The sequence below is a fragment of the Rhinatrema bivittatum genome, chromosome 2 (assembly GCF_901001135.1).
Source record: "Rhinatrema bivittatum chromosome 2, aRhiBiv1.1, whole genome shotgun sequence".
Lineage (NCBI taxonomy): Eukaryota > Metazoa > Chordata > Amphibia > Gymnophiona > Rhinatrematidae > Rhinatrema > Rhinatrema bivittatum.
Genome location: NC_042616.1, coordinates 9,271,853 through 9,298,916, shown reverse-complemented (window position 1 = coordinate 9,298,916; position 27,064 = coordinate 9,271,853). Strand labels below are relative to the sequence as shown.

General features: G+C 52.7%; 1 protein-coding gene across 4 annotated transcripts; it reads right to left on the bottom strand.

The window, feature by feature from the left end:
* On the bottom strand, positions 1-26,515 carry LOC115083497 (zinc finger protein OZF-like). 4 transcript variants are annotated; one of them, XM_029587352.1, is made up of 4 exons: positions 26,481-26,515; positions 19,778-19,904; positions 18,253-18,426; positions 1-2,261 (listed from the first exon to the last, which is right to left on the bottom strand). In XM_029587352.1, exons 1-4 carry the CDS (start codon positions 26,505-26,507, stop codon positions 1,093-1,095), a joined length of 1,497 nt encoding a protein of 498 aa, XP_029443212.1. In that variant the 5' UTR covers positions 26,508-26,515; the 3' UTR covers positions 1-1,092. The 4 variants fall into 4 exon arrangements, with proteins under 4 accessions (XP_029443212.1, XP_029443216.1, XP_029443213.1 ...); XM_029587356.1 differs by having other exon boundaries at positions 18,310-18,426; XM_029587353.1 differs by lacking the exon at positions 26,481-26,515 and adding an exon at positions 26,332-26,386.
* Positions 26,516-27,064: the final 549 nt, after the last annotated feature.

Below are 27,064 nucleotides of genomic sequence, written 5' to 3'. Positions count from 1 at the left end.
CCAAAAATACCCAAACGAAGTGGTCGGTTACGATAAAGACAGCGTCCCCTACTGCAAACCCTGATGCACATAGCCATCCAGTGACCTCCGTGCGGGCTGCAGCTTTCTCCTGCCTGGCTTGGGTTAGGTTTCTAGAGAATCCTTAAGCAGAAAACGTCCCAACGTTTCGGTGCCGATGCGGAGGAGCGCAGACCAGCAGGTCATCCGCCGGCAGCAGACGCTCCCCGCCTTCCTCCCAGCTGGGCCCTGCTCCCGGGTCCAGCGGCACCGGGGAAAGTGGCGAGTGAGCGGGCGGATCCAGCTGGCGCATGCACGCCCAGGCCCTGCCCCCCCCCTCCAAGTTTCCAGGCAAGGGGGCAGATCCTGTGAGTGTGAGCTGGCTGAGTCGCCCACCCCCCACCCCCCATGCTCACTCACCAAGCACTGCTGCTGCCATCTCCACGGCAGCAGGGGATGGGGGGGGGGGGGGCTAGGACTGCTGAGCTGAGGGGTGTGGATGGCAGGAGAGGAAAAGAGGTCCGTGGGGGGGGGGGTGTCAGAGAGGAGTAAGGGAAAGTCTATAAGGGGAGGGAAGGGAGAACTGGAAAGTCCTTTCAGAAAGGGGTAGATGTGTTGAGGGAAAGAACTTCACGTGGCAACCCTGTTATAAATCATCTTGTCCACAGTCCACGACTTGTGCTGCGATTGTTAATCTCTCATCTACAGGTTTAAGGTCACCTCTCCTGAACCATTCCCGAGTCAGATTTTGATCAAGGTGTGGTTCCTAAAGTGAACTCGTTGTATTTCCTGCTGTGCTTGTGAATTCGGCTGCTTTGTTTTTCCTTGCCTGCTGGTCTGACTTTTTAAAGAGCTATTTTCCCCTTGTTTTGCAAATTCCTGTTGCTTCTTCCCCATCCCCCCCCCTCCGTGCGCTGGTGGATTTTCACTCATTCCTTCAGTTCCTTGTAATGCTTGCCCAAGTTTGATATTGGAGATTGTTTCTGGTCACTTCCTTTCCAAGTTGTCGGTTAGTTCTCTGCTCCTCTCTCTCCATTTTTCTCATGCAACGCATACCTCTGCTTTGATTTAGCACCTAATGAATTATTGCATTCTTTACATGTGTAAATGGTGGATCCTCCAGTGTATTTTCAGATATGGTTTGTAGCTGAAGCTTTTATCGCACTCAGAACACTGAAATGGTTTCTCTCCCAAGTGGATCCTGCGATGCTTTTCTAAGTACGATTTTGCGCTAAACCCTTTATCACATTCAGTACATGTAAAAGGTTTCTCTCCTGTGTGCGCCCGATAGTGTATTTTCAGGTTAGATTTTGCACTGAATCTTTTGTCACACTCAGGACATACAAACGGTTTCTCTCTCAAATGTGTCCTGTGGTGCTTTTCCAGATTGGATTTCACCGTGAATCTTTTATCACACTCAGCACATGCATATGGCTTCTCGCCTGACACCAGCGCCTCCAAGTGGCTTCTCTGGTGTAAGATTAAGAGGTCTTTGCGACTGAAACCTCGCCTGCATTCAGTACACGGGAAAGGTTTCAGCCCCGTGTGAATCCTCTGGTGCTTTTTCAAGCATTCCTTTCGCGTGAAAGCTTTACTGCAGTCCGGGCACTCGAAGGGCCTCTCTCCCGTGTGGGTTCTCTGATGCATGACAAGCTGCCGCCGCATGCCGAAGCACTTCCCGCATTCGGTGCACTCGAAGGGTTTCTCTCCCGTGTGGGTCCTGTGGTGCGTTATGAGATGGCGCTTCAGAACGAAGCATTTCCCGCAGTCCGTGCACAGAAAGGGCCTCTCACCCGTGTGGGTTTTCTGATGTCGGAGTAAGGAATCTTTGCGATTGAAGCTTTTCCCACATTCGGGGCAGGGGAAAGGCCTCTCGCCCGTGTGGTTTCGGTTGTGGAAGATTAAATGTGATTTCCGGTTAAAGCATTTGCCGCAGGTGTTACAGAGAAAGGATTTCTTCTCTTTCCACTCTCCCTGATGGTATATAAAAGTGATGTGATCACCGTTATTACTTTGAAATGGTCTCTCTGCTCTCTGTTGTCTCGGGTGCTCGGGGACGTCTCTGAGCTCCCTGTCCCTTCCCTCACACTCAGTGACTGCATCCGGCGGGTCTCTCGGCTTCTTTGCTGCTCCCTCCTGACCTTCCCCCATGTCTCCTCTCTCAGTCCCCTGGGAAATATTGTCTTGCCTGGGATTCAGTTCCACTTTTATCGGACAGCCTTCTGGATTCTCTTCTCTTTTCTCTTTCCGGATGATCTGCTGCCCTGCAGGATGTAAACAGAAGACTACATTAGCGTACATTATGGAAAGCGACCAGTGAGCAGAAAACAGACTTTATCAAGGGGGGGGAGGGGTCACACAATGCCCACATGGGATCCTTGACTGAGCAGTAATATTAGGAAAGGCAGCTGGGATTGGCTTTGGGCGTCACACCAAAATAAAATCAGCAGACGCTCACTACAAAACTCCTGACGATGCTATTCCCGCCCAGCTTCTGTCCGAACGGACTGTGCTTAGATCGATGTGGGTTTCTGATCCGGCTCGGTCACCGTCCCACAGCCATGCACAGAAACGGAGACATATAACAGTATAAAAGCAGCGCGATGTTAAGGCCCACTACAGTGCTGGATGCAACGCCGGAGACGCCCCTCCCAGCTGAGGTCTGGCTCCCCTTTCACTGCTGCTCACCCCCCGGCTCTTCCCCTGGGAAGATGCTCCCTGCGGACTGCTGCTAAGTCTACCCCCGCCCAGCCCAGGCTGACACTGTGACCTCTTGTTCTAGGGCATTCCTGCCTCTGTAAAAAACAAAAAAACAAAAAAAAGGTTTGCGTCTTGCGAAAGATTTAAAGGTTCCAGGTATTTAAATGTCTTGCCTTTTCCTCGAGGGTACGCATATGAAGATTCTTACGGCTCATATCTCTTTTATGGCTTATCGTGCGGACACCAAACTGTTTTGGGACCCGTTTCTCTGGGCCGAATCCTGGCTGTCTGGCCCCACAATATTCCAGGGGAGCTCACCTGTAGCGAGGCACTCATCTCCTCCTACTGTCTGACGCTTACGTCCCCCTCCCCAGGTACCCGAGCATCCCTCCGGCACTGGCCACCGTCTCAGGGGCTTGAGATCATCGGGCTCCAGCTCCCCGAGGCCTCCCTCCCGGTCAGCTTCTCACCCGCCATCATGTACGGCTCGTCCGCGTGGCTTCACCGCAAACGCACAACTCAGATCCCCGTACCGTCTCCAGCTCCGCTGCCAGGTCACTCCGAGGCCCGTACTCAAAAGCACTTAGCCAGGGTATCGAGGAAAAATATTCGGATAATGAAGATATGGGCACTTCACAGGGGGGGGGGGGGGGGCGTGAAAGGGAGAGGCAGAGCTAGTCGGCTAACTCTGGCCCGGATTCACTAAGCCGTGATATTTTATCAAAGGAAGATCCAGGGATAAGCCCCCCACCCCCGGCGAAAAAAAGAACACAGCTCAGGCCTATTCAAAGCACGACACTGGGCGGTGAGGGGGGGGCCGCTACCGGCCTAGCCTTTATATGGAAAGGAGGGGCCGGACTAGGGAGGGCTCATTGTCACATGGCACCTTAAGCTATTATTGTACTTTTTTTTGGGGGGGACACGACTGCTTAGATTGATAGCACAGGGTGTGTGTGTGTGTGTGTGGGGGGGTCTATCTGCACTACTGAATATAGCTCCAATGTTAGACAAATAAGTTTAACCGACTAAAAAAGGATTGGATAAGTTCTTGGAGGAGAAGTCCATTACCTGCTATTAAGTTCACTTAGAGAATAGCCACTGCCATTAGCAATGGTTACATGGAATAGACTTAGTTTTTGGGTACTTGCCAGGTTCTTATGACCTGGATTGGCCACTGTTGGAAACAGGATGCTGGGCTTGATGGACCCTTGGTCTGACCCAGTATGGCATTTTCTTATGTTCTTATGTTCTTATTCAATCCAGACAGCTACTGAATATGGACCTCTCTGCTCTCAAGCCTTTACCCACAGTTCTGTCCATCCTCGATTTGCAGATTTAGTCCCCTGCACAGCTACATTTCATCCTCTCAGCTCTGAACTCTCAACACTAAACACGTTCCCTCTCACTACTGCAGGATCTCTCTACTCTCAATCCCAAGCTCAGCTCTCAACACTAAACACGTTCCCTCTCACTACTGCAGGATCTCTCTACTCTCAATCCCAAGCTCAGCTCTCAACACTAAACATGTTCCCTCTCAATAATGCACGATCTCTCCACTCTCAATCCCAAGCTCAGCTCAACACTAAACACGTTCCCTCTCACTACTGCACGATCTCTCTACTCTCAATCCCAGTGTCAGCTCTCAACACTAAACACGTTCCCTCTCACTACTGCACGATCTCTCTACTCTCAATCCCAGGCACAGCTCTCAACACTAAACACGTTCCCTCTCACTACTGCACGATCTCTCTACTCTCAATCCCAAGCTCAGCTCTCAACACTAAACACGTTCCCTCTCACTACTGCACGATCTCTCTACTCTCAATCCCAGACACAGCTCTCAACACTAAACACGTTCCCTCTCAATAATGCACGATCTCTCTACTCTCAATCCCAAGCTCAGCTCTCAACACTAAACACGTTCCCTCTCACTACCGCACGATCTCTCTACTCTCAATCCCAAGCTCAGCTCTCAACACTAAACATGTTCCCTCTCAATAATGCACGATCTCTCCACTCTCAATCCCAAGCTCAGCTCAACACTAAACACGTTCCCTCTCACTACTGCACGATCTCTCTACTCTCAATCCCAGTGTCAGCTCTCAACACTAAACACGTTCCCTCTCACTACTGCACGATCTCTCTACTCTCAATCCCAGGCACAGCTCTCAACACTAAACACGTTCCCTCTCACTACTGCACGATCTCTCTACTCTCAATCCCAAGCTCAGCTCTCAACACTAAACACGTTCCCTCTCACTACTGCACGATCTCTCTACTCTCAATCCCAGACACAGCTCTCAACACTAAACACGTTCCCTCTCAATAATGCACGATCTCTCTACTCTCAATCCCAAGCTCAGCTCTCAACACTAAACACGTTCCCTCTCACTACCGCACGATCTCTCTACTCTCAATCCCAAGCTCAGCTCTCAACACTCTCACTACCACACGATCTCTCTACTCTCAATCCCAGGCTCAGCTCTCAACACTAAACACGTTCCCTCTCACTACTGCACGATCTCTCTACTCTCAATCCCAGACACAGCTCTCAACTCTAAACACGTTCCCTCTCAATAATGCACGATCTCTCTACTCTCAATCCCAAGCTCAGCTCTCAACACTAAACACGTTCCCTCTCACTACCGCACGATCTCTCTACTCTCAATCCCAAGCTCAGCTCTCAACACTCTCACTACCGCACGATCTCTCTACTCTCAATCCCAGGCTCAGCTCTCAACACTAAACACGTTCCCTCTCACTACTGCACGATCTCTCTACTCTGAATCCCAGGCTCAGCTCTCAACACTAAACACGTTCCCTCTCACTACTGCACGATCTCTCTACTCTCAATCCCAGTGTCAGCTCTCAACACTAAACACGTTCCCTCTCACTACTGCACGATCTCTCTACTCTCAATCCCAAGCTCAGCTCTCAACACTAAACACGTTCCCTCTCACTACTGCACGATCTCTCTACTCTCAATCCCAGGCACAGCTCTCAACACTAAACACGTTCCCTCTCACTACTGCACGATCTCTCTACTCTCAATCCCAAGCTCAGCTCTCAACACTAAACACGTTCCCTCTCACTACTGCACGATCTCTCTACTCTCAATCCCAGTGTCAGCTCTCAACACTAAACACGTTCCCTCTCACTACTGCACGATCTCTCTACTCTCAATCCCAAGCTCAGCTCTCAACACTAAACACGTTCCCTCTCACTACTGCACGATCTCTCTACTCTCAATCCCAGGCTCAAGCTCTCAACACTAAACACGTTCCCTCTCACTACTGCACGGATCTCTCTACTTCTCAATCCCAGGCTCAGCTCTCAACACTAAACACGTTCCCTCTCCACTACTGCACGATCTCTCTACTCTCAATCCCAGGCTCAGCTTCACGACACTAAACACGTTCCCTCTCACTACTGCACGATCTCTTCTCACTCTCAATCCCAAGCTCAGCTCTCAACACTAAAACACGTTCCCTCTCACTACTGCACGAATCTCTCTACTCTCAAGTCCCAAGCTCAGCTCTCAACACTAAACACGTTCCCTCTCACTAATGCCACGATCTCTCTACTCTCAGTCCCCCAAGCTCAGCTCTCAACACTAAACACGTTCCCCTCTCACTACTGCACGATCTCTCTACTCTCAATCCCAAGCTCAGCTCTCAACACTAAACACGTTCCCTCTCACTACCTGCAACGAATCTCTCATACTCTCAGTCCCAAGCTCAGCTCTCAACACTAAACACACGTTCCCTCCTTCACTACTGCACTGATCTCTCTACCTCTCAGTCCCAAGCTCAGCTTCAACACTAAACAGTTCCCTCTCACTACTGCACGGATAGCTCTACTCTCAATCCCGGCTCAGCTCGACACTAAAACACGTTCCCTCTCACTACTGCACGATCTCTCTACTCTCAATCCCAAGCTCAGCTTCAACACTAACACGTTCCCTCTCACTACTGCACGATCTCTCTACTCTCAATCCCAAGCTCAGCTCTCAACACTAAACCGTTCCCTCCACTACTGCACGATCTTCTACTCTCAGTCCCAAGCTCAGCTCTCAACACTAAACACGTTCCTCTCACTACCGCACGATCTCTCTACTCTCAATCCCAGGCACAGCTCTCAACACTAAACACGTTCCCTCTCACTACCCGCACGATCTCTCTACTCTCAATCCCAGGCTCAAGCTCTCAACCCTAAACACATTCCCTCTCACTACCGCACGATCTCTCAACTCTCAGATCCCAAGCTCAGCTCTCAACACTAAACACGTTCCCTCTCACTACGGGCACGATCTCTCTACTCTCAATTCCCAGGCCAGCTCTCAACACTAAACACTTTCCCTCTCACTACCGCACGATCTCTCTACTCTCAATCCCAGGCTCAGCTCTCAACACTAAACACGTTCCCTCTCACTACCGCACACGATCTCTCTACTCTCAATCCCAGGCTCAGCTCTCAACACTAAACACGTTCCCTCTCACTACCGCACGATCTCTCTACTCTCAATCCCAGGCTCAGCTCTCAACACTAAACACGTTCCCCTCACTTACCGCACGATCTCTCTACTCTCAATCCCAGGCTCAGCTCTCAACACTAAACACGTCGTTCCCTCTCACTACCGCACGATCTCTCTACTCTCAATCCCAGGCTCAGCTCTCAACACTTAAACACGTCTCCCTCTACCTACCGCACGATCTCTCTACTCTCAATCCCAGGCTCAGCTCTCAACCACAAACACGTTCCCTCTCACTACTCTACGATCTCTCTACTCTCAATCCCAGGCTCAGCTCTCAACATAAAACACGTTCTCCTCTCACTACACGCACGATTCTCTACTCTCAATCCAAGGCTCAGCTCTCAACACTAAACACGTTTCCCTCTCTACTACCGCACGATCTCTCTACTCTCAATCCCAGCTCAGCTCTCAACACTAAAACCGTTCCCTCTCACTACCGCACGATCTCTCTACTCTCAATCCAGGCTAAGCTCTCAACAACTAAACCGTTCCCTCTCACTACCGCACGATCTCTCTACTCTCAATCCCAGGCTCAGCTCTCAACACTAAACAGTTCCCTCTCACTACCGCACGATCTCTCTACTCTCAATCCCAGGCTCAAGCTCTCAACACTAAACACGTTCCCTCTCACTACCGCAGATCTCTCTACTCTCAATCCCAGGCCAGCTCTCAACACTAAACACGTTCCCTCTCACTACCGCACGATCTCTCTACTCTCAATCCAGGCTCAGCTCTCAACACTAAACACTTTTCCCCCTCTCACTACCGCACCGATCTCTAACTCTCAATCCCAGGCTCAGCTCTCAACACTAAACACGTTCCCTCTCACTACCGCACGATCTCTCTACTCTCAATCCAAGTCAGCTCTCAACACTAAACACGTTCCCTCTCACTACACGATCTCTCTACTCTCAATCCCAGGCTCAGCTCTACACTAAACACGTTCCCTCTCACTACTGCAATCTCTCTACTCTAATCCCAAGCTCAGCTCTCAACACTAAACACGTTCCCTCTCACTACTGCAGGATCTCTCACTCTCAATCCCAGGCTCAGCTCAACACTAAAACACGTTCCCTCTCACTACTGCACGATCTCTCTACTCTCATCCAAGCTCAGCTCTCAACACTAAACACGTTCCCTCTACTACTGCACGATCTCTCTACTCTCAATCCCAGCTCAGCTCTCAACACTAAACACGTTCCCTCTCACTACTGCACGATCTCTCTACTCTCAATCCCAGCTCAGCTCTCAACACTAAACACGTTCCCTCTCACTACGCACGATATCTCTACTCTCAATCCAGGCATCAGCTCTCAACACTAAACACGTTCCCTCTCACTACCGCACGATCTCTCTACTCTCAATCCCAGGCTCAGCTCTCAACACTAAACACATTCCCTCTCACTACCGCACGATCTCTCTACTCTCAGTCCCAAGCTCAGCTCTCAACACTAAACACGTTCCCTCTCACTAACGCACGATCTCTCTACTCTCAATCCCAGGCTCAGCTCTCAACACTAAACACGTTCCCTCTCACTACCGCACGATCTCTCTACTCTCAATCCCAAGGCTCAGCTCTCAACCACTAAACACGTTCCCTCTCACTACCGCACGATCTCTCTTACTCTCAATCCCAGGCTCAGCTCTCAACACTAAACACGTTCCCCTCTCACTACCGCACGATCTCTCTACTCTCAATCCCAGGCTCAGCTCTCAACACTAAACACGTTCCCTCTCACTACCGCACGATCTCTCTACTCTCAATCCAGGCTCAGCTCTCAACACTAAACACGTTCCCTCTCACTACCGCACGATCTCTCTACTCTCAATCCCAGGCTCAGCTCTCAACACTAAACACGTTCCCTCTCACTACCGCACGATCTCTCTACTCTCAATCCCAGGCTCAGCTCTCAACACTAAACACGTTCCCTCTCACTACCGCACGATCTCTCTACTCTCAATCCCAGGCTCAGCTCTCAACACTAAACACGTTCCCTCTCACTACCGCACGATCTCTCTACTCTCAATCTCAGGCTCAGCTCTCAACACTAAACACGTTCCCTCTCACTACCGCACGATCTCTCTACTCTCAATCCCCGGCTCAGCTCTCAACACTAAACACGTTCCCTCTCACTACCGCACGATCTCTCTACTCTCAATCCCAGGCTCAGCTCTCAACACTAAACACGTTCCCTCTCACTACCGCACGATCTCTCTACTCTCAATCCCAGGCTCAGCTCTCAACACTAAACACGTTCCCTCTCACTACCGGCACGATCTCTCTACTCTCAATCCCAGGCTCAGCTCTCAACACTAAACACGTTCCCTCTCACTACCGCACGATCTCTCTACTCTCAATCCCAGGCTCAGCTCTCAACACTAAACACGTTCCCTCTCACTACCGCACGATCTCTCTACTCTCAATCCCAAGCTCAGCTCTCAACACTAAACACGTTCCCTCTCACTACTGCACGATCTCTCTACTCTCAATCCCAAGCTCAGCTCTCAACACTAAACACGTTCCCTCTCACTACTGCACGATCTCTCTACTCTCAATCCCAAGCTCAGCTCTCAACACTAAACACGTTCCCTCTCACTACTGCACGATCTCTCTACTCTCAATCCCAGGCTCAGCTCTCAACACTAAACACGTTCCCTCTCACTACTGCACGATCTCTCTACTCTCAATCCCAAGCTCAGCTCTCAACACTAAACACGTTCCCTCTCACTACTGCACGATCTCTCTACTCTCAATCCCAAGCTCAGCTCTCAACACTAAACACGTTCCCTCTCACTACTGCACGATCTCTCTACTCTCAATCCCAAGCTCAGCTCTCAACACTAAACACGTTCCCTCTCACTACTGCACGATCTCTCTACTCTCAATCCCAAGTTCAGCTCTCAACACTAAACACGTTCCCTCTCACTACCGCACGATCTCTCTACTCTCAGTCCCAAGCTCAGCTCTCAACACTAAACACGTTCCCTCTCACTACCGCACGATCTCTCTACTCTCAATCCCAAGTTCAGCTCTCAACACTAAACACGTTCCCTCTCACTACCGTACGATCTCTCTACTCTCAATCCCAAGCTCAGCTCTCAACACTAAACACGTTCCCTCTCACTACTGCAGGATCTCTCTACTCTCAATCCCAGTGTCAGCTCTCAACACTAAACACGTTCCCTCTCACTACTGCAGGATCTCTCTACTCTCAATCCCAAGCTCAGCTCGACACTAAACACGTTCCCTCTCACTACTGCACGATCTCTTTACTCTCAATCCCAGGTTCAGCTCTCGACACTAAACACGTTCCCTCTCACTACTGCAGGATCTCTCTACTCTCAATCCCAAGCTCAGCTCTCAACACTAAACACGTTCCCTCTCACTACCGCACGATCTCTCTACTCTCAATCCCAAGCTCAGCTCTCAACACTAAACACGTTCCCTCTCACTACCGCAGGATCTCTCTACTCTCAATCCCAAGCTCAGCTCTCAACTCTAAACACGTTCCCTCTCACTACCGCACGATCTCTCTACTCTCAATCCCAAGCTCAGCTCTCAACACTAAACACGTTCCCTCTCACTACTGCACGATCTCTCTACTCTCAATCCCAAGCTCAGCTCTCAACACTAAACACGTTCCCTCTCACTACTGCAGGATCTCTCTACTCTCAATCCCAAGCTCAGCTCGACACTAAACACGTTCCCTCTCACTACTGCACGATCTCTTTACTCTCAATCCCAGGTTCAGCTCTCGACACTAAACACGTTGCCTCTCACTACTGCAGGATCTCTCTACTCTCAATCCCAAGCTCAGCTCTCAACACTAAACACGTTCCCTCTCACTACTGCACGATCTCTCTACTCTCAATCCCAAGCTCAGCTCGACACTAAACACGTTCCCTCTCACTACTGCACGATCTCTCTACTCTCAATCCCAAGATCAGCTCTCAACACTAAACACGTTCCCTCTCACTACTGCACGATCTCTCTACTCTCAATCCCAAGCTCAGCTCTCAACACTAAACACGTTCCCTCTCACTACTGCACGATCTCTCTACTCTCAATCCCAAGCTCAGCTCTCAACACTAAACACGTTCCCTCTCACTACTGCACGATCTCTCTACTCTCAATCCCAAGCTCAGCTCTCAACACTAAACACGTTCCCTCTCACTACTGCACGATCTCTCTACTCTCAGTCCCAAGCTCAGCTCTCAACACTAAACACGTTCCCTCTCACTACTGCATGATCTCTCTACTCTCAATCCCAGGCACAGCTCTCAGCACTAAACACGTTCCCTCTCACTACTGCACGATCTCTCTACTCTCAATCCCAAGCTCAGCTCTCAGCACTAAACACGTTCCCTCTCACTACCGCACAATCTCTCTACTCTCAATCCCAAGCTCAGCTCTCAACACTAAACACGTTCCCTCTCACTACCGCACGATCTCTCTACTCTCAATCCCAAGCTCAGCTCTCAACACTAAACACGTTCCCTGTCACTACTGCACGATCTCTCTACTCTCAATCCCAAGCTCAGCTCTCAACACTAAACACGTTCCCTCTCACTACTGCAGGATCTCTCTACTCTCAATCCCAAGCTCAGCTCGACACTAAACACGTTCCCTCTCACTACTGCACGATCTCTTTACTCTCAATCCCAGGTTCAGCTCTCAACACTAAACACGTTCCCTCTCACTACTGCAGGATCTCTCTACTCTCAATCCCAAGCTCAGCTCTCAACACTAAACACGTTCCCTCTCACTACTGCACGATCTCTCTACTCTCAATCCCAAGCTCAGCTCGACACTAAACACGTTCCCTCTCACTACTGCACGATCTCTCTACTCTGTCCCAAGCTCAGCTCTCAACACTAAACACGTTCCGTCTCACTACTGCACGATCTCTCTACTCTCAATCCCAAGCTCAGCTCTCAACACTAAACACGTTCCCTCTCACTACTGCACGATCTCTCTACTCTCAATCCCAGGCTCAGCTCTCAACACTAAACACGTTCCCTCTCACTACTGCACGATCTCTCTACTCTCAATCCCAAGCTCAGCTCTCAACACTAAACACGTTCCCTCTCACTACTGCAGGATCTCTCTACTCTCAATCCCAAGCTCAGCTCGACACTAAACACGTTCCCTCTCACTACTGCACGATCTCTTTACTCTCAATCCCAGGTTCAGCTCTCAACACTAAACACGTTCCCTCTCACTACTGCACGATCTCTCTACTCTCAATCCCAAGCTCAGCTCTCAACACTAAACACGTTCCCTCTCACTACTGCACGATCTCTCTACTCTCAATCCCAAGCTCAGCTCGACACTAAACACGTTCCCTCTCACTACTGCACGATCTCTCTACTCTCAGTCCCAAGCTCAGCTCTCAACACTAAACACGTTCCGTCTCACTACTGCACGATCTCTCTACTCTCAATCCCAAGCTCAGCTCTCAACACTAAACACGTTCCCTCTCACTACTGCACGATCTCTCTACTCTCAATCCCAGGCTCAGCTCTCAACACTAAACACGTTCCCTCTCAATTCTGCAGGTTCTCTCTACTCTTAGTCCCAGAGCTATCTCTGAACTCTCCACACTAAACACGTTACTGCTCACCACTGCACGTTCTTTCTGCTCTCAGCCCCCGGGTCACCTTTTGAGCTATCTGTACTAACACATTCCTAATTAGTCCTAGCTAGACTAATTGGTTAGTTTAAACATTTGGGATTAAGCACTTGGATTTAAGTTATAATCTTTGTACAGGTTTGAAATGGAGTTTAAACATCTGGATTTATACTACTTGTTAAAATAATAACAGTCATTACATTAGAATTAGATTTTGAATTTTGGGGTGCATATAATGATTGATTTTGCAATTTTTCCTATTTTAAATAAGCAATGTTTTGGAAAGATTGTGTATAATCAATTTGTTAGAACTAATTGTGATTAAATGTAACAAGCTAATTTATTAGAGAGTACAGACATATTTTATAATGAAGATGTAGGTGTTGAGTTCAACAACATGCGTGCTGTACTATGATGACATTTTGCATTGTGCTATTAGACAAAGCTAGAGCATTTTGTAATCACAATAAAAACATTTTTTGATAACTGACAATTGTTAGTTAATATAAGTAATTTTCATGTGAGTACTTGAGTTTGTCTTTTGACATTGTCTGAATTCCCAGTACATGTTAATCATCTGATGTCAGTTTTTGTTCTTACTATAAATATACATATATATATGTATGAGATTTTACCATTTTAATATACACTTTCAAACGTGTATTATTATTGTGTGAGGTTTATTATGCCTCTCTCTTATATATATTTTACTGTAAAGTACCCCAGAAAAGAGTCATAAGTGCTGGAAACAAAATAAGTGAGACACAAAAACAGTGACAGGAGAAGTACAACTCACAGCAGGAGAGGGAAGGAACCCCGAGTCCCACAGAATGAGTGAAAAGAGAGGGAGGACTCACCCCGGGAGAGGAAGGGATCCCCGAGTCCCACAGAATGAGTGAAAAGAGAGGGAGGACCCACCCCGGGAGAGGAAGGGATCCCCGAGTCCCACAGAATGAGTGAAAAGAGAGGGAGGACTCACCCCGGGAGAGGAAGGGATCCCCGAGTCCCACAGAAAGATTGAGAAGAGAGGAAGGACCCACCCCGGGAGAGGAAGGGATCCCCGAGTCCCACAGAAAGATTGAGAAGAGAGGAAGGACCCACCCCGGGAGAGGAAGGGATCCCCGAGTCCCACAGAATGAGTGAAAAGAGAGGGAGGACCCACCCCAGGAGAGGAAGGGATCCCCGAGTCCCACAGAATGAGTGAAAAGAGAGGGAGGACTCACCCCGGGAGAGGAAGGGATCCCCGAGTCCCACAGAAAGAGTGAAAAGAGAGGAAGGACCCACCCCGGGAGAGGAAGGGATCCCCGAGTCCCACAGAATGAGTGAGAAGAGAGGAAGGACCCACCCCGGGAGAGGAAGGGATCCCCGAGTCCCACAGAATGAGTGAGAAGAGAGGAAGGACCCACCCTGGGAGAGGAAGGGATCCCCGAGTCCCACAGAAAGAGTGAGAAGGGAGGAAGAGCTCACCCAGGGAGAGGAAGGGATCCCCGAGTCCCCCAGAAAGAGTGAGAAGGGAGGAAGAGCTCACCCCGGGAGAGGAAGGGATCCCCGAGACCCCCAGAAAGATTGAGAAGAGAGGAAGGACCCACCCCGGGAGAGGAAGGGATCCCCAAGTCCCACAGAAAGAGTGAGAAGAGAGGAAGGACCCACCCCGGGAGAGGAAGGGATCCCCAAGTCCCACAGAAAGAGTGAGAAGAGAGGAAGGGACCCACCCCGGGAGAGGAAGGGATCCCCGAGTCCCACAGAAAGAGTGAGAAGAGAGGAAGGACCCACCCCGGGAGAGGAAGGGATCCCCGAGTCCCACAGAAAGAGTGAGAAGAGAGGAAGGACCCACCCCGGGAGAGGAAGGGATCCCCGAGTCCCACAGAAAGAGTGAGAAGAGAGGAAGGACCCACCCCGGGAGAGGAAGGGATCCCCGAGTCCCACAGAATGGGTGAGAAGAGAGGAAGGACCCACCCCGGGAGAGGAAGGGATCCCCGAGTCCCACAGAAAGAGTGAGAAGAGAGGAAGGACCCACCCCGGGAGAGAAAGGGATCCCCGAGTCCCACAGAAAGAGTGAGAAGAGAGGAAGGACCCACCCCGGGAGAGGAAGGGATCCCCAAGTCCCACAGAATGAGTGAAAAGAGAGGGAGGACCCACCCCGGGAGAGGAAGGGATCCCCGAGTCCCACAGAATGAGTGAAAAGAGAGGGAGGACTCACCCCGGGAGAGGAAGGGATCCCCGAGTCCCACAGAAAGATTGAGAAGAGAGGAAGGACCCACCCCGGGAGAGGAAGGGATCCCCGAGTCCCACAGAAAGATTGAGAAGAGAGGAAGGACCCACCCCGGGAGAGGAAGGGATCCCCGAGTCCCACAGAATGAGTGAAAAGAGAGGGAGGACCCACCCCGGGAGAGGAAGGGATCCCCGAGTCCCACAGAATGAGTGAAAAGAGAGGGAGAACTCACCCCGGGAGAGGAAGGGATCCCCGAGTCCCACAGAAAGATTGAGAAGAGAGGAAGGACCCACCCCGGGAGAGGAAGGGATCCCCGAGTCCCACAGAATGAGTGAGAAGAGAGGAAGGACCCACCCCGGGAGAGGAAGGGATCCCTGAGTCCCACAGAAAGAGTGAGAAGGGAGGAAGAGCTCACCCCGGGAGAGGAAGGGATCCCCGAGTCCCCCAGAAAGATTGAGAAGAGAGGAAGGACCCACCCCGGGAGAGGAAGGGATCCCCGAGTCCCACAGAAAGAGTGAGAAGAGAGGAAGGACCCACCCCGGGAGAGGAAGGGATCCCCGAGTCCCACAGAAAGAGTGAGAAGAGAGGAAGGACCCACCCCGGGAGAGGAAGGGATCCCCGAGTCCCACAGAAAGAGTGAGAAGAGAGGAAGGACCCATCCCGGGAGAGGAAGGGATCCCCGAGTCCCACAGAAAGAGTGAGAAGAGAGGAAGGACCCACCCCGGGAGAGGAAGGGATCCCCGAGTCCCACAGAAAGAGTGATAAGAGAGGAAGGACCCACCCCGGGAGAGGAAGGGATCCCCGAGTCCCACAGAATGGGTGAGAAGAGAGGAAGGACCCACCCCGGGAGAGGAAGGGATCCCTGAGTCCCACAGAAAGAGTGAGAAGAGAGGAAGGACCCACCCCGGGAGAGGAAGGGATCCCCGAGTCCCACAGAAAGAGTGAGAAGAGAGGAAGGACTCACCCCGGGAGAGGAAGGGATCCCCGAGTCCCACAGAATGAGTGAAAAGAGAGGGAGGACCCACCCCGGGAGAGGAAGGGATCCCCGAGTCCCACAGAAAGAGTGAGAAGAGAGGAAGGACCCACCCCGGGAGAGGAAGGGATCCCCGAGTCCCACAGAAAGAGTGAGAAGAGAGGAAGGACCCACCCCGGGAGAGGAAGGGATCCCCGAGTCCCACAGAAAGAGTGAGAAGAGAGGAAGGACCCACCCCGGGAGAGGAAGGGATCCCCGAGTCCCACAGAATGGGTGAGAAGAGAGGAAGGACCCACCCCGGGAGAGGAAGGGATCCCCGAGTCCCACAGAAAGAGTGAGAAGAGAGGAAGGACCCACCCCGGGAGAGGAAGGGATCCCCGAGTCCCACAGAAAGAGTGAGAAGAGAGGAAGGACCCACCCCGGGAGAGGAAGGGATCCCCGAGTCCCACAGAAAGAGTGAGAAGAGAGGAAGGACCCACCCCGGGAGAGGAAAGGATCCCCGAGTCCCACAGAAAGAGTGAGAAGAGAGGAAGGACCCGCCCCGGGAGAGGAAGGGATCCCCAAGTCCCACAGAAAGAGTGAGAAGAGAGGAAGGACCCACCCCGGGAGAGGAAGGGATCCCCAAGTCCCACAGAAAGAGTGAGAAGAGAGGAAGGACCCACCCTGGGAGAGGAAAGGATCCCTGAGTCCCACAGAATGAGTGAAAAGAGAGGATGGACCCACCCCGGGAGAGGAAGGGATCCCCAAGTCCCACAGAAAGAGTGAGAAGAGAGGAAGGACCCACCCTGGGAGAGGAAAGGATCCCTGAGTCCCACAGAATGAGTGAAAAGAGAGGATGGACCCACCCCGGGAGAGGAAGGGATCCCCAAGTCCCACAGAAAGAGTGAGAAGAGAGGAAGGACCCACCCCGGGAGAGGAAGGGATCCCTGAGTCCCACAGAATGAGTGAGAAGAGAGGAAGGACCCACCCCGGGAAAGGAAGGGATCCCTGAGTCCCACAGAATGAGTGAGAAGAGAGGAAGGACCCACCCTAGAAGAGGGAAGGAGCCTCAAGTCCCACAGAAAGAGTGAGAAGAGAGGAAGGACTCACCCCGGGAGAGGAAAGGATCCCTGAGTCCCACAGAATGGGTAAGAAGAGAGGAAGGACTCACCCCGGGAGAGGAAGGGATCCCCGAGTCCCACAGAAGGAGTGAGAAGAGAGGAAGGACCCACCCCGGGAGAGGAAGGGATCCCCGAGTCCCACAGAAAGAGTGAGAAGAGAGGAAGGACTCACCCCGGGAGAGGAAGGGATCCCCGAGTCCCACAGAATGAGTGAGAAGAGAGGAAGAGCTCACACCAGGAGAGGGAAGGAGACATCATAGACTGCAGATAGAGAAAATGTTAATGTATGTTGTTATAGACCATGGTTAAGCGAGCTAGAACAGTATTAAATTACAGAGTAAGGAGCTGCAGTCACTGTAAGGAAGATGAGTTAATTCCAAATGGAGGGAGATAATATACTTAACTCACTATAGGGGTTCATGAATTCCCTAAATATAGAGCGATGTGACTGAGGTACTGGGATCTGAGCAAAAGGAATCAGCTGAACATCTAACAGGTCCATAAATCACCACCTGGATCCCTTCGTACTAAGGCCTGCACAGCCCCAGGATTTACTGGACAGGCAGGAGGGCTCCACCCCTCCACCCCACAGAAGCAGTGGTGGTGGAGGGATGAGGAGCAGTCAGACCCCTGGAGCTCAGCGACGCTGCCCCTCCCCGTGTCCCACGGTGGCGCGTTCCCTAGCGTGGGGACCGCGACGCCTTCGTCGCGTCGCTCTGCCGACCTCGTTTCCTCACAGACCTCGAGCCACTTCCGTACACCCCGTTCCCCCGCCCCCCCGTCTGCCCCCCTTACCCCGAGGCATCCCCACCCTCCCCACCACTTACCAAGCTGAAGAACCTCCTTTCTACCTCTTGTGGCCCCGGCCCCCAGCCACTCAACTCTTCTCTCCCCGAATCACAGGGCTCCGTGTAGCCCGGACCGTCGCCGCCTTGAGGTGCCAGGCCCGGGCACCAAATACCCCGGAAATCTACGTAACATTGTGCACTGTGACAGTGTCTTCTGTACCACTACCTCCCCCGCCGCTGACCCCAGTGCGAGGAGTGGCCTCCAAACCATCCTCGGCTCCGTAATATCTCCCCCTCGCGCCGCCGCAGGCTCACCTGCGCCTCTGCAGTGCCTCCTCCCGCTCTGCAGCGCCGCCTGTGATCGTTTCTCACCTGCGTGCGAGCGAGCAGCTTCTCTCCGCCCTGACTCCTCGGCGTCCCGCGCGCCAGGCCCTTCCTCTTGTTTAATCCACGACGGGATATTTGGCTCGATCGCCTGACGTTCTCTTTCTGGAGATATAAACGAGAAGGGAGTTATATCCCTCTTGCATTCCCGTGAGCAGACACCCCCCCCCCCCTCCCGGATACCGAAAAGAGCTCAGATGAGCGATGGCTGCTGCCTCACGCTTTGTTCAGCCTCTGCCGGAAGACCGGAGTGGGAGGGGTGGGAAGGTGATGGTGAAGGGGGGTGGGGGGGGGGTGTTTCCCAGGGTGCAGGAGAGAGCCGGTGTGGTCTCTCTCCTGCTAAACGCATCGTCGCCGGTCTGACTTCAGAAGCGGACAGAGCTAGGGGAAACGTTACTAAAGGACGGGACAGCACACAGCGTCTTGAATTGGGTAGAGTACAGGACCCCTAGACAACACAGATTCACACGAAGGGAAGATCTTGTCAGAGAGTCCTGACTGAGGGGGGCCGATGCAAAAAAACTGCGCCGAAAGCAGGCGCTCAGTGTTCAGCGCCCGCTTTCCTAACGCTCCCCCCTCCACCCCGGCACCTCTCCTGGGAGTCCACGTTTACCCTAGGCAGCCTCGCCCTTTCCTGGACTCCCCCCCCCCCCCCAGCTCCTCCATCTCTTGGCATCTCCGCTCCGCTCCCTGTCCGGCCTTACGCTGCTCTCATCCTCCAGGGTCGCAGCACCCTCCGGTCGCTGGCCCCTCTCCCGCCGTCTACTCCAATAGCTCTGGCTGTTCTGGCGCCTCCCGCCTGGGAGATGCCGGCGAGGGGTCCTGACCATTTTCACAGATCCACGGGGCGGGTTCTTTTACACTGACCTGCCCTCCCCCCCTGTATCGAATTAGCTCCGCATTTTACCGCTCCGGTGTTTCTGTCTTCGGTTGCCAGCGGCCCCCCCCAGGGGGTCTGCAGCCCTGCTCGGAGCCGGGGAAGGGGGAAACAGGGCTCCGAGGAGGAAGAGTCGGAAGGAACACCAGAAGACATTTCTTCATGGGAAGGGAGGTGGCTGCGCAGAAGGGACTCGCACGGGAGGCGCTGAAGGCAGAGGGGGGCAATTGATCCGAGAAAGCCCGGGACAAGCGGCGGGAATGCCGAGATGCGAGGAAGGGAAGGAAAAGCCAGAGATCATCTTGAGGGCTATGGCCATGCACCAGGAATGAATTTGGGCAGACGTAGGTGGGCGTTATGGTTCTTATTTGCCATTGCAAACTGTGTTCCTGTGAAACCCAACAGAAACACAAGATGGCCCTAAGTCTGCCACGCCTGTCCTAAGACACAGGAAACATTGGGACAAGTCCGGATTATATTGGGCAGGCAGTAGAGTGGAGCAGATGGAGAAGACTTCCAAATGACCCTCAGTAAATCAGCCCCTGGGTCTGATAAAGATTCAGATAACGCAATCCTTACCCAGGGAGAGCAGGGTCTCATAATTCTCCTTCATCACCTCCCTGTAAAGCTCTTTCTGTCCTTCATCTAAATACTCCCACTCCTCCTGGGAGAAATAGACAGCGATGTCCTCAAACGTCACCGGCACCTGAAACACAAACCAGAAACACTCAGAGACACGAGGAGGGGGCTCAGCGTGCATCAGATCTCAGCTGGATTTATCCTCCTCACGTTGGGGTGGAAGGGAAATAGAACCAAGAGCTAAGAGAAACAGATAAGTATGAGAGAGAAAATTTGCGGGGCAGACTAGATGGGCCATTTGGTCTCCTTCTGCCGTCATTTCTATGTTTCTATGTTAGGACTCCAGTCTCCTGTGATCTGTCAGACTTCCTTTCCCATGTGCAACTTCTAATTTCAATTTCCTCTCTGGACCCCCAGGGACTGCAGGTCTAAGTATGAAGAAAACTCTCTAATACCAGAGATTGTACCTCTGCAATGTAGGTGCTCGTATCCCACGCCACAAAATGCGCCCCCTTTGTCAGCCGGCCTGATGCAAGTGGGCAATGGCTAACTCTCCGCACGTGAAACATTCTGAAATCCATGGTGGTGGTGTTCTTGTGACTTTTTCAATGTCCCCCAAGTATTTTTTAACTGACTCCAAAAAAGTAGCTATGGCTGGATGGATCTATCGAAACTGGGGGGGGGACGTGGGTGGATGGATGCTTAATGATTTGAGTTTAGTTCTTGTGTCATAGGTTTCTAAGCCAAAAAGAACCTAAGGCTCAAAGGTCTTGCAAATTTCTGTAAAGCAACACGAACTTGAAAACTATCAAAGCCATTAGCTGGTGCAAAAGCGAGTCCTTTATTTAATACGGGTCAGCTGTTAAAGGCTTACAAGAGACATTAATCACGGGGGGAGGGGGCGGTGGGAGTGACAGCTGTGACCGGGTCCATGGCTGGCGATCTCTGTCCTCCCCGACATTCAGAAGAAGCTCTCTGACTGGAACGATCCTGCCACGCTTCTTACATTAAACTTAACCAGCCACGGTGAGATGCAGTCAGTTACGTGCCGCAAAATGACACTTTATAAAAAATCCCAATGGGCCGCCCCTTCCGTCCCATTAATACATTCAAACTGGTCTTGGGCAAAGCACCTGAACCCCACCGTCTGCCCGAGCTTTTCCCCCAAAAGTATTTTCCAAACGTTGCGGGCCTGTTGCTCGAGGAGCCTCCCTACCCGCTTCCCATTAAACGGAAAATGAATGCGGCCTGAGGCCTCCTCCTCTCCCCACCGTCCACCACCCCTTCCTCATAAGAACATAAGAAATTGCCATGCTGGGTCAGACCAAGGGTCCATCAAGCCCAGCATCCTGTTTCCAACAGAGGCCAAACCAGGCCACAAGAACCTGGCAATTACCCAAACACTAAGAAGATCCCATGCTACTGATGAAATCAATAGCAGTGGCTATTTTCTAAGTGAACTTAATAGCCGTTAATGGACTTCACCTCCAAGAACTTGTCCAATCCTTTTTTGAACCCAGCTACACTAACTGCACCAACCACATCCTCTGGCAACAAATTCCAGAGCTTTATTGTGCATTGAGTAAAAAAGAACTTTCTCCGATTCGTCTTAAATGTGCTACTTGCTGTAATCTTCCTGGCTAGCCAGCACCCCACAAATCCCCCAGGCATCCCCAGCGGCCTCCAGCGCTGCCATCAGGGCGTGATCTGCCAGTGATGGTGGCTAGCGCTACCAGCACCTCCGCGGGTCCCAGAGGCCGGGGGCATTTGGGAGATTGCCCGGTGGGGCGGCAGGGTTGGGGCTGGGGTTATAGTGGGTGTGTGGGGGAGGGGGAGATGGGTGTGAGGAGGGGGCCTGCAGGGCACATTTATTTTGGGAGGGGGTAGGGTTGCCAATAGCGGGTATGGAAAGCTGCTCTGCAGTGTCTGGTTAGAAGGTACTAAGCCAGGGGTGGCCAACCCCCTAGTCCTCAAGGGCTCCCAAAAGGCCGTGTTTTCAGAATATGCGCAATGAATATGCATGACAGGGTTTTACATACAGTGGAGGCAGTGCATGCAAATCTCCCTCATACATATTCATCGTGGAGATCCTGAGAACCAGGCCACCTAAGTGGGCGCTGAATATCCAGTTAGGACGGACAGCAAATCCTCTCCCCCCACACAGCTTCCGGGTTACAGGGCCGCCACTATCAGCAGAGAGCTGTGCTGGGACTCTATCCCCCCCCCCCCAACTCCTTTCCTGTGCTGTGATTGGACACCACGGGGAGAGGAGGCGGGGAAGAGCACAAACCTCCGCTCCCAGTGGCTCTGCAGATCCGGGCTCCGCCCCCTCCCTCACAGCGTGGTTACCATGGGGAGAGGAGGCGGGGCAGAGCACAGACTTCCGCTCCCAGTGGCTCTGCAGATCCGGGCTCCGCCCCCTCCCTCACAGCGTGGTTACCATGGGGAGAGGAGGCGGGGCAGAGCACAGACTTCCGCTCCCAGTGGCTCTGCAGATCCGGGCTCCGCCCCCTCCCTCACAGCGTGGTTACCATGGGGAGAGGAGGCGGGGCAGAGCACAGACTTCCGCTCCCAGTGGCTCTGCAGATCCGGGCTCCGCCCCCTCCCTCACAGCGTGGTTACCATGGGGAGAGGAGGCGGGGCAGAGCACAGACTTCCGCTCCCAGTGGCTCTGCAGATCCGGGCTCCGCCCCCTCCCTCACAGCGTGGTTACCATGGGGAGAGGAGGCGGGGCAGAGCACAGACTTCCGCTCCCAGTGGCTCTGCAGATCCGGGCTCCGCCCCCTCCCTCACAGAGAGAGTACAGGGTGAGGAGAAGACAGAAGGGACCCAGAGGGAGGGGAGAGACGCAGAGGGGGTGGAGGGAAGCAGGATGCTCAGGGGAGGCAAAGATGGGACAGACAGAAAAAAACCCCCCACAATGGAGGGAGAAGGAGAGATGAGGCATGAGGGGGAGAGTGGAGAGAGAAAGAGAAAGGCATGGGGGGGGGGGGGGGGGGAGGAGAGAGTGAGAGAAAGGTGAAGCATGGGGAGGGAGGACACTAGAGACAGCAGGGAAGCAAAGGGTAGGGGGGGGGTGTACAGTGGACGGGGAGGAGAGAAAAAGAGGGAGCGCACTAAGAGACAGGTGGCACAAGGGGGAGAGAGCTAGCTGGATGAGGTGGATGAAGGGAAAAGTTGGCTGGGAGGGTGAGATGGGAGAATGAGGGCTGGGGTGAGGTTATGGAGGGAAAACAGAAGAGATACGGGGAGGGGGGGGGGTGTGAAATAACACAAGAGATACAATGGAATGAGAAGAGTGAAGGGGTGGATGGGGAGAAGAGGTGGGGAGGAGAATCAGTGTTAGCTGAGAGAGCAGGAATGTCATAGAAGGGGAAAGAAGAGCCAGGAGGTGAAAGTAGAAGAGAGGGGACAGTTTCCTATGGGGAATTAAAGGTCAAAAGAAGTGTCTTGTAATTATCACATGGAATATCTGATTATATGACTGGAAAGTTTTTAACACATTTATATGTACTCTTTACATTTTATCTGTAATAGCCAACACCTCACGTTGGCAGTAGTCTTCTCTCTTCAGCTTTATGTCCCGATAGATGGGCGAGGGATATTATGTACACTGTAACTTTTGATTCTCCTCAACCCTGTCTCCCTGAAATCTATAATCCAAGCTTGGGATGTTTGTGGAGGGGAGATTTGGAAAATAGAGGGAGAAAGGAGCAGGATGTGCTTGTGTGGTTATGAAAGAGGAGGCCAAGAGCTTAAGAGTGTGTGAGAAGGAGACTGTTTACAAGTGTGTGAGAAGGTGGCTGTGTGTTTGGGAGTGTGAGAAGGAGACTGTGTTTGGGAGTGTGTGAGAAGCTGTGTTTGGGAGTGTGAGAAGGAGACTGGGAGTGTGTGAGATGCTGTGTTTGGGAGTGTGAGAAGGAGATTGTGTTTGGGAGTGTGTGAGAAGCTGTGTTTTGGAGTGTGTAGGCTGTGTGAAAAGAAGGCTGGGTGTTTGGGAGACTGGGGAGTAAGAAGGAGACAGAGTGTGTGGGGAGTGTGAAGGAGATTGTGTGTTTGGGAGTGTGTAGGACGTGTGAGGAGGAGGTTGTGTGTTTGGTAGTGTATAGGACGTGTGAGAAGGAGGTTGTGTGTTTGGGAGTATGTGGGACGTGTGAGAAGAAGGTTGTGTGGTAGTGTGTAGTACGTGTGAGAAGGAGGTTGTGTGTTTGGGAGTGTGTAGGACGTGTGAGAAGAAGGTTGTGTGTTTGGTAGTGTGTAGTACGTGTGAGAAGAAGGTTGTGTGTTTGGGAGTGTGTAGGTCGTGTGAGAAGGAGGTTGTGTGTAGTATGTGTGAGAAGGAGGTTGTGTGTTTGGGAGTGTGTAGGTCGTGTGTAGGTCGTGTGAGAAGGAGGTTGTGTGTTTGGTAGTGTGTAGTATGTGTGAGAAGGAGGTTGTGTGTTTGGGAGTGTGTAGGACGTGTGAGAAGGAGGTTGTGTGGGGCTGTATAGTGTAATCGGGAAGGAGTAAGTATAGTGAGTTACAGTAGTCAGGAGCAGTCAGGACTTGGAGAAGAGATGGAAAGTCATTGGGGAGAAGGAGGGGATTGGATTTTTTGAGTAAATGAATTTTGTAAAATGAAGTTTTTGTAACAGCTGAGATATTGGCAGAGTCAAGGTGCGGTCAGATCCCCGAGGCACTCCACTGTTTACCCTTTTCCACTGAGAAAATTGACCATTTAATCCTACTCTCTGTTTCCTGAGAACGGACTCTCCCTTCCCCAGCAGAGCTTACAGTCTAATCGAGACAAACATGCAGGGCAAAATTGGGACTCAGGATTAAAATGTAAAAGCCGCCTCAGAGTTGGGTTTTTAGCCTAGGTTTGAATAAGACCAGAGAGCGTGCACGACGCACCATGGGCCTGACGTTCAGCGCCACTTAGGAAGGGTAAACGCCAACTTCATGGGGGTAAGCGCCGGCATCTGAATCTATGGCTGCCATTCATCGGCTGCCGCTGAAGCCGAATATCTACTTCACCTTTGCCACCCGGCAGCGCCATTTTGGAAAATGGCCACCCTCGGGTTCTGAGGCTAGAAGGTGATCTGGGCCAGCACTGGACTGACCACCTTGGACTTGTTGGCGAATCATGGGAGGAGGGGCAGGGGGGAGAGGTTTCCACGAGAACGGCAGGGATATATTTCTCTCCCGGGAGGTAAGAGGAGTGGTAAGCGTGGAGAGAGTCATGGTGGGTCATAATCTGACCCATCTAGAGCAGGGATGGCCAACTCCGCTCCCGGACAGCCATGCGCACAGAGGCCTGGTTTTCAAGAAACCCACAATGGATATGCAACGAGAGAGACGGGCATGCCCGGCCTCCATTGTGTGCCAATCTAGTTCATGCACATTCGTTGTTGAGGTCCTGAAGAGCAGACCTGTTGGTGGCCCAGGAAGAGCGGAGTTGGCTTCCCCTTGCCAACCAGACATGGCGGCAGCAGGGAGGAGGCGGTGACCTCGTCCGTACAGACGTTTGGGGCCAGGCCTCCTTCCTCTGCGGTACCGAGTCCAGTTCCGGAGGCCGGGCCTCCGAAAGGACACGGGATGGCCCGGGAGGCGGTCCCAGACCGTGCCAGGCCTGCAGCAGGCACGCGAGGGCCTCAGACCTTTAAGGGGGCGAACACGCAGACCACACCCCCCCCCTAGAGAAGGAGAGAGAGCAGGGGATATGTAAGGACCTGGCCAGGCATGCATGGAGTTCAGTGCATCAAGTGCCTCGCCCAAGGCTGGAGGCAGACTTCACAAAACCCAAAAAAAAGCAGCATGCACGGGATTCCCAGATGCAGCCACAGCCCAGAGCGAGCTCCATGTCACACAACGCAGGCAATGATTTTCACAGGACAGCATCCTGGGGACCAAAGGGAACAAGGATCTTCTGCAGCTGCACAGCGATGCCCTGGGTGCAGGAAGACGGGCCAGATGTGATGGGGGGAGGGGCAGGGGGCAGCAGCCTGGCAGGAGCTCTGGGGGAGGGGGAGGGGGAAAAGCAGCGCCCTTCCCTGACCTCAGGCAGGAAACTGCCCGCAGCCTTACCAGGAAAAAAACAAAACAAAGGGGAGGGCATTCGAGGAGCAAAGGGGGAAGAAAAGCCATCATCGGACCCCCAGGAGTGCAAAGCCTCACCTTCATTGTGCCTGTCAGAGCGGCGGCAGAGCTGTCATTCTCCAATCTCACTGCTTCCAGGGCTCTGCACAAAGGAAGGGGAGGGAAAGAGGAAGCAGAAGCTGAGAGCGTCATAAAGCCAGAGGCAGGCACTGCTGTGGGAGGGGAGGAGAAGCAGGAGGAAGAGCCGCAGAGGCTGCAGGGAATGCATTCAGCGAGGGGGGGGGGGAGGAGAGCACACCCAGGCTGCATCCCCTGCCAGTCTCCTACCTGCTGAGCAGAAAGCCCTGCAGCCATTCTCCTGCCCCTTCTCCAGAGCAGGATTTCCAGCCCCGGCCCCCTCCCTGCACCGTCCCTGGGGTGGGGGATGGGATCAGTCCCAGGCTGCATCCCCTGCCCCCCTCCTGCCAGTCTCCTACCTGCTGAGCAGAAAGCCCTGCAGCCATTCTCCTGCCCCTTCTCCAGAGCAGGATTTCCAGCCCCGGCTCCCTCCCTGCAGGGTCCCTGGGGTGGGGGATGGGATCAGTCCCAGGCTGCATCCCCTGCCCCCCTCCTGCCAGTCTCCTACCTGCTGAGCAGAAAGCCCTGCAGCCATTCTCCTGCCCCTTCCCCAGAGCAGGATCTCCAGCCCTGGCTCCCTCCCTGCATGGCCTTCTGTGCTTGGCTGACTGGCAGTTCATCTCCTGATGGCAGAAGAGCAAGGCGGGGAGGGATACTGGGGGCAGAGCAGGGAGGGCTGGAGTCTGGAGCAGTAGAGGGGGAGTTGGTTTTGATCTGCCTCTGACCGCTGCCCTGTCCTGCCCCCCCCCCCCCCCCCAGCCCTAGAAGGCTGCAGGATTCAGGCATGGGCTGTGGCTGCGCTTCCAGGAATATTGTGTCCGGGAGAGTGAAGGCTGTGAGAGAGCACAGAGATTCGCCCAGAAATGGCTGCCATTTTCCCCCAAGTCTGCTTGGTCCTGTTATTTACCTTCTCCCTTTGACCTTGCTTGTTGAGTGGCGGCGGTAAAGTTATAACACTCCATCCCGCTCCTTAAAAATTAAATCACTGAATCTTTCATTTGCTGCCTACTGACCGTAAATAATAAGATACAGGGCATCGCCGTTTTTTCGATGACTACACATATGATATGACGCAACTTTTAAATACCCATT

Excerpts from the sequence above, each read along its gene's own strand:
- LOC115083497 (XM_029587352.1), bottom strand. The coding sequence starts at position 26,507 with ATGGCTGCAGGGCTTTCTGCTCAGCAG. Across the intron at positions 19,905-26,480 it reads CAGGGCTTTCTGCTCAGCAG|GTGCCGGTGACGTTTGAGGA; the intron begins GTAGGAGACTGG and ends TTTGTGTTTCAG. Across the intron at positions 2,262-18,252 it reads GAGGCACTGCAGAGGCGCAG|GGCAGCAGATCATCCGGAAA; the intron begins GTGAGCCTGCGG and ends TACATCCTGCAG.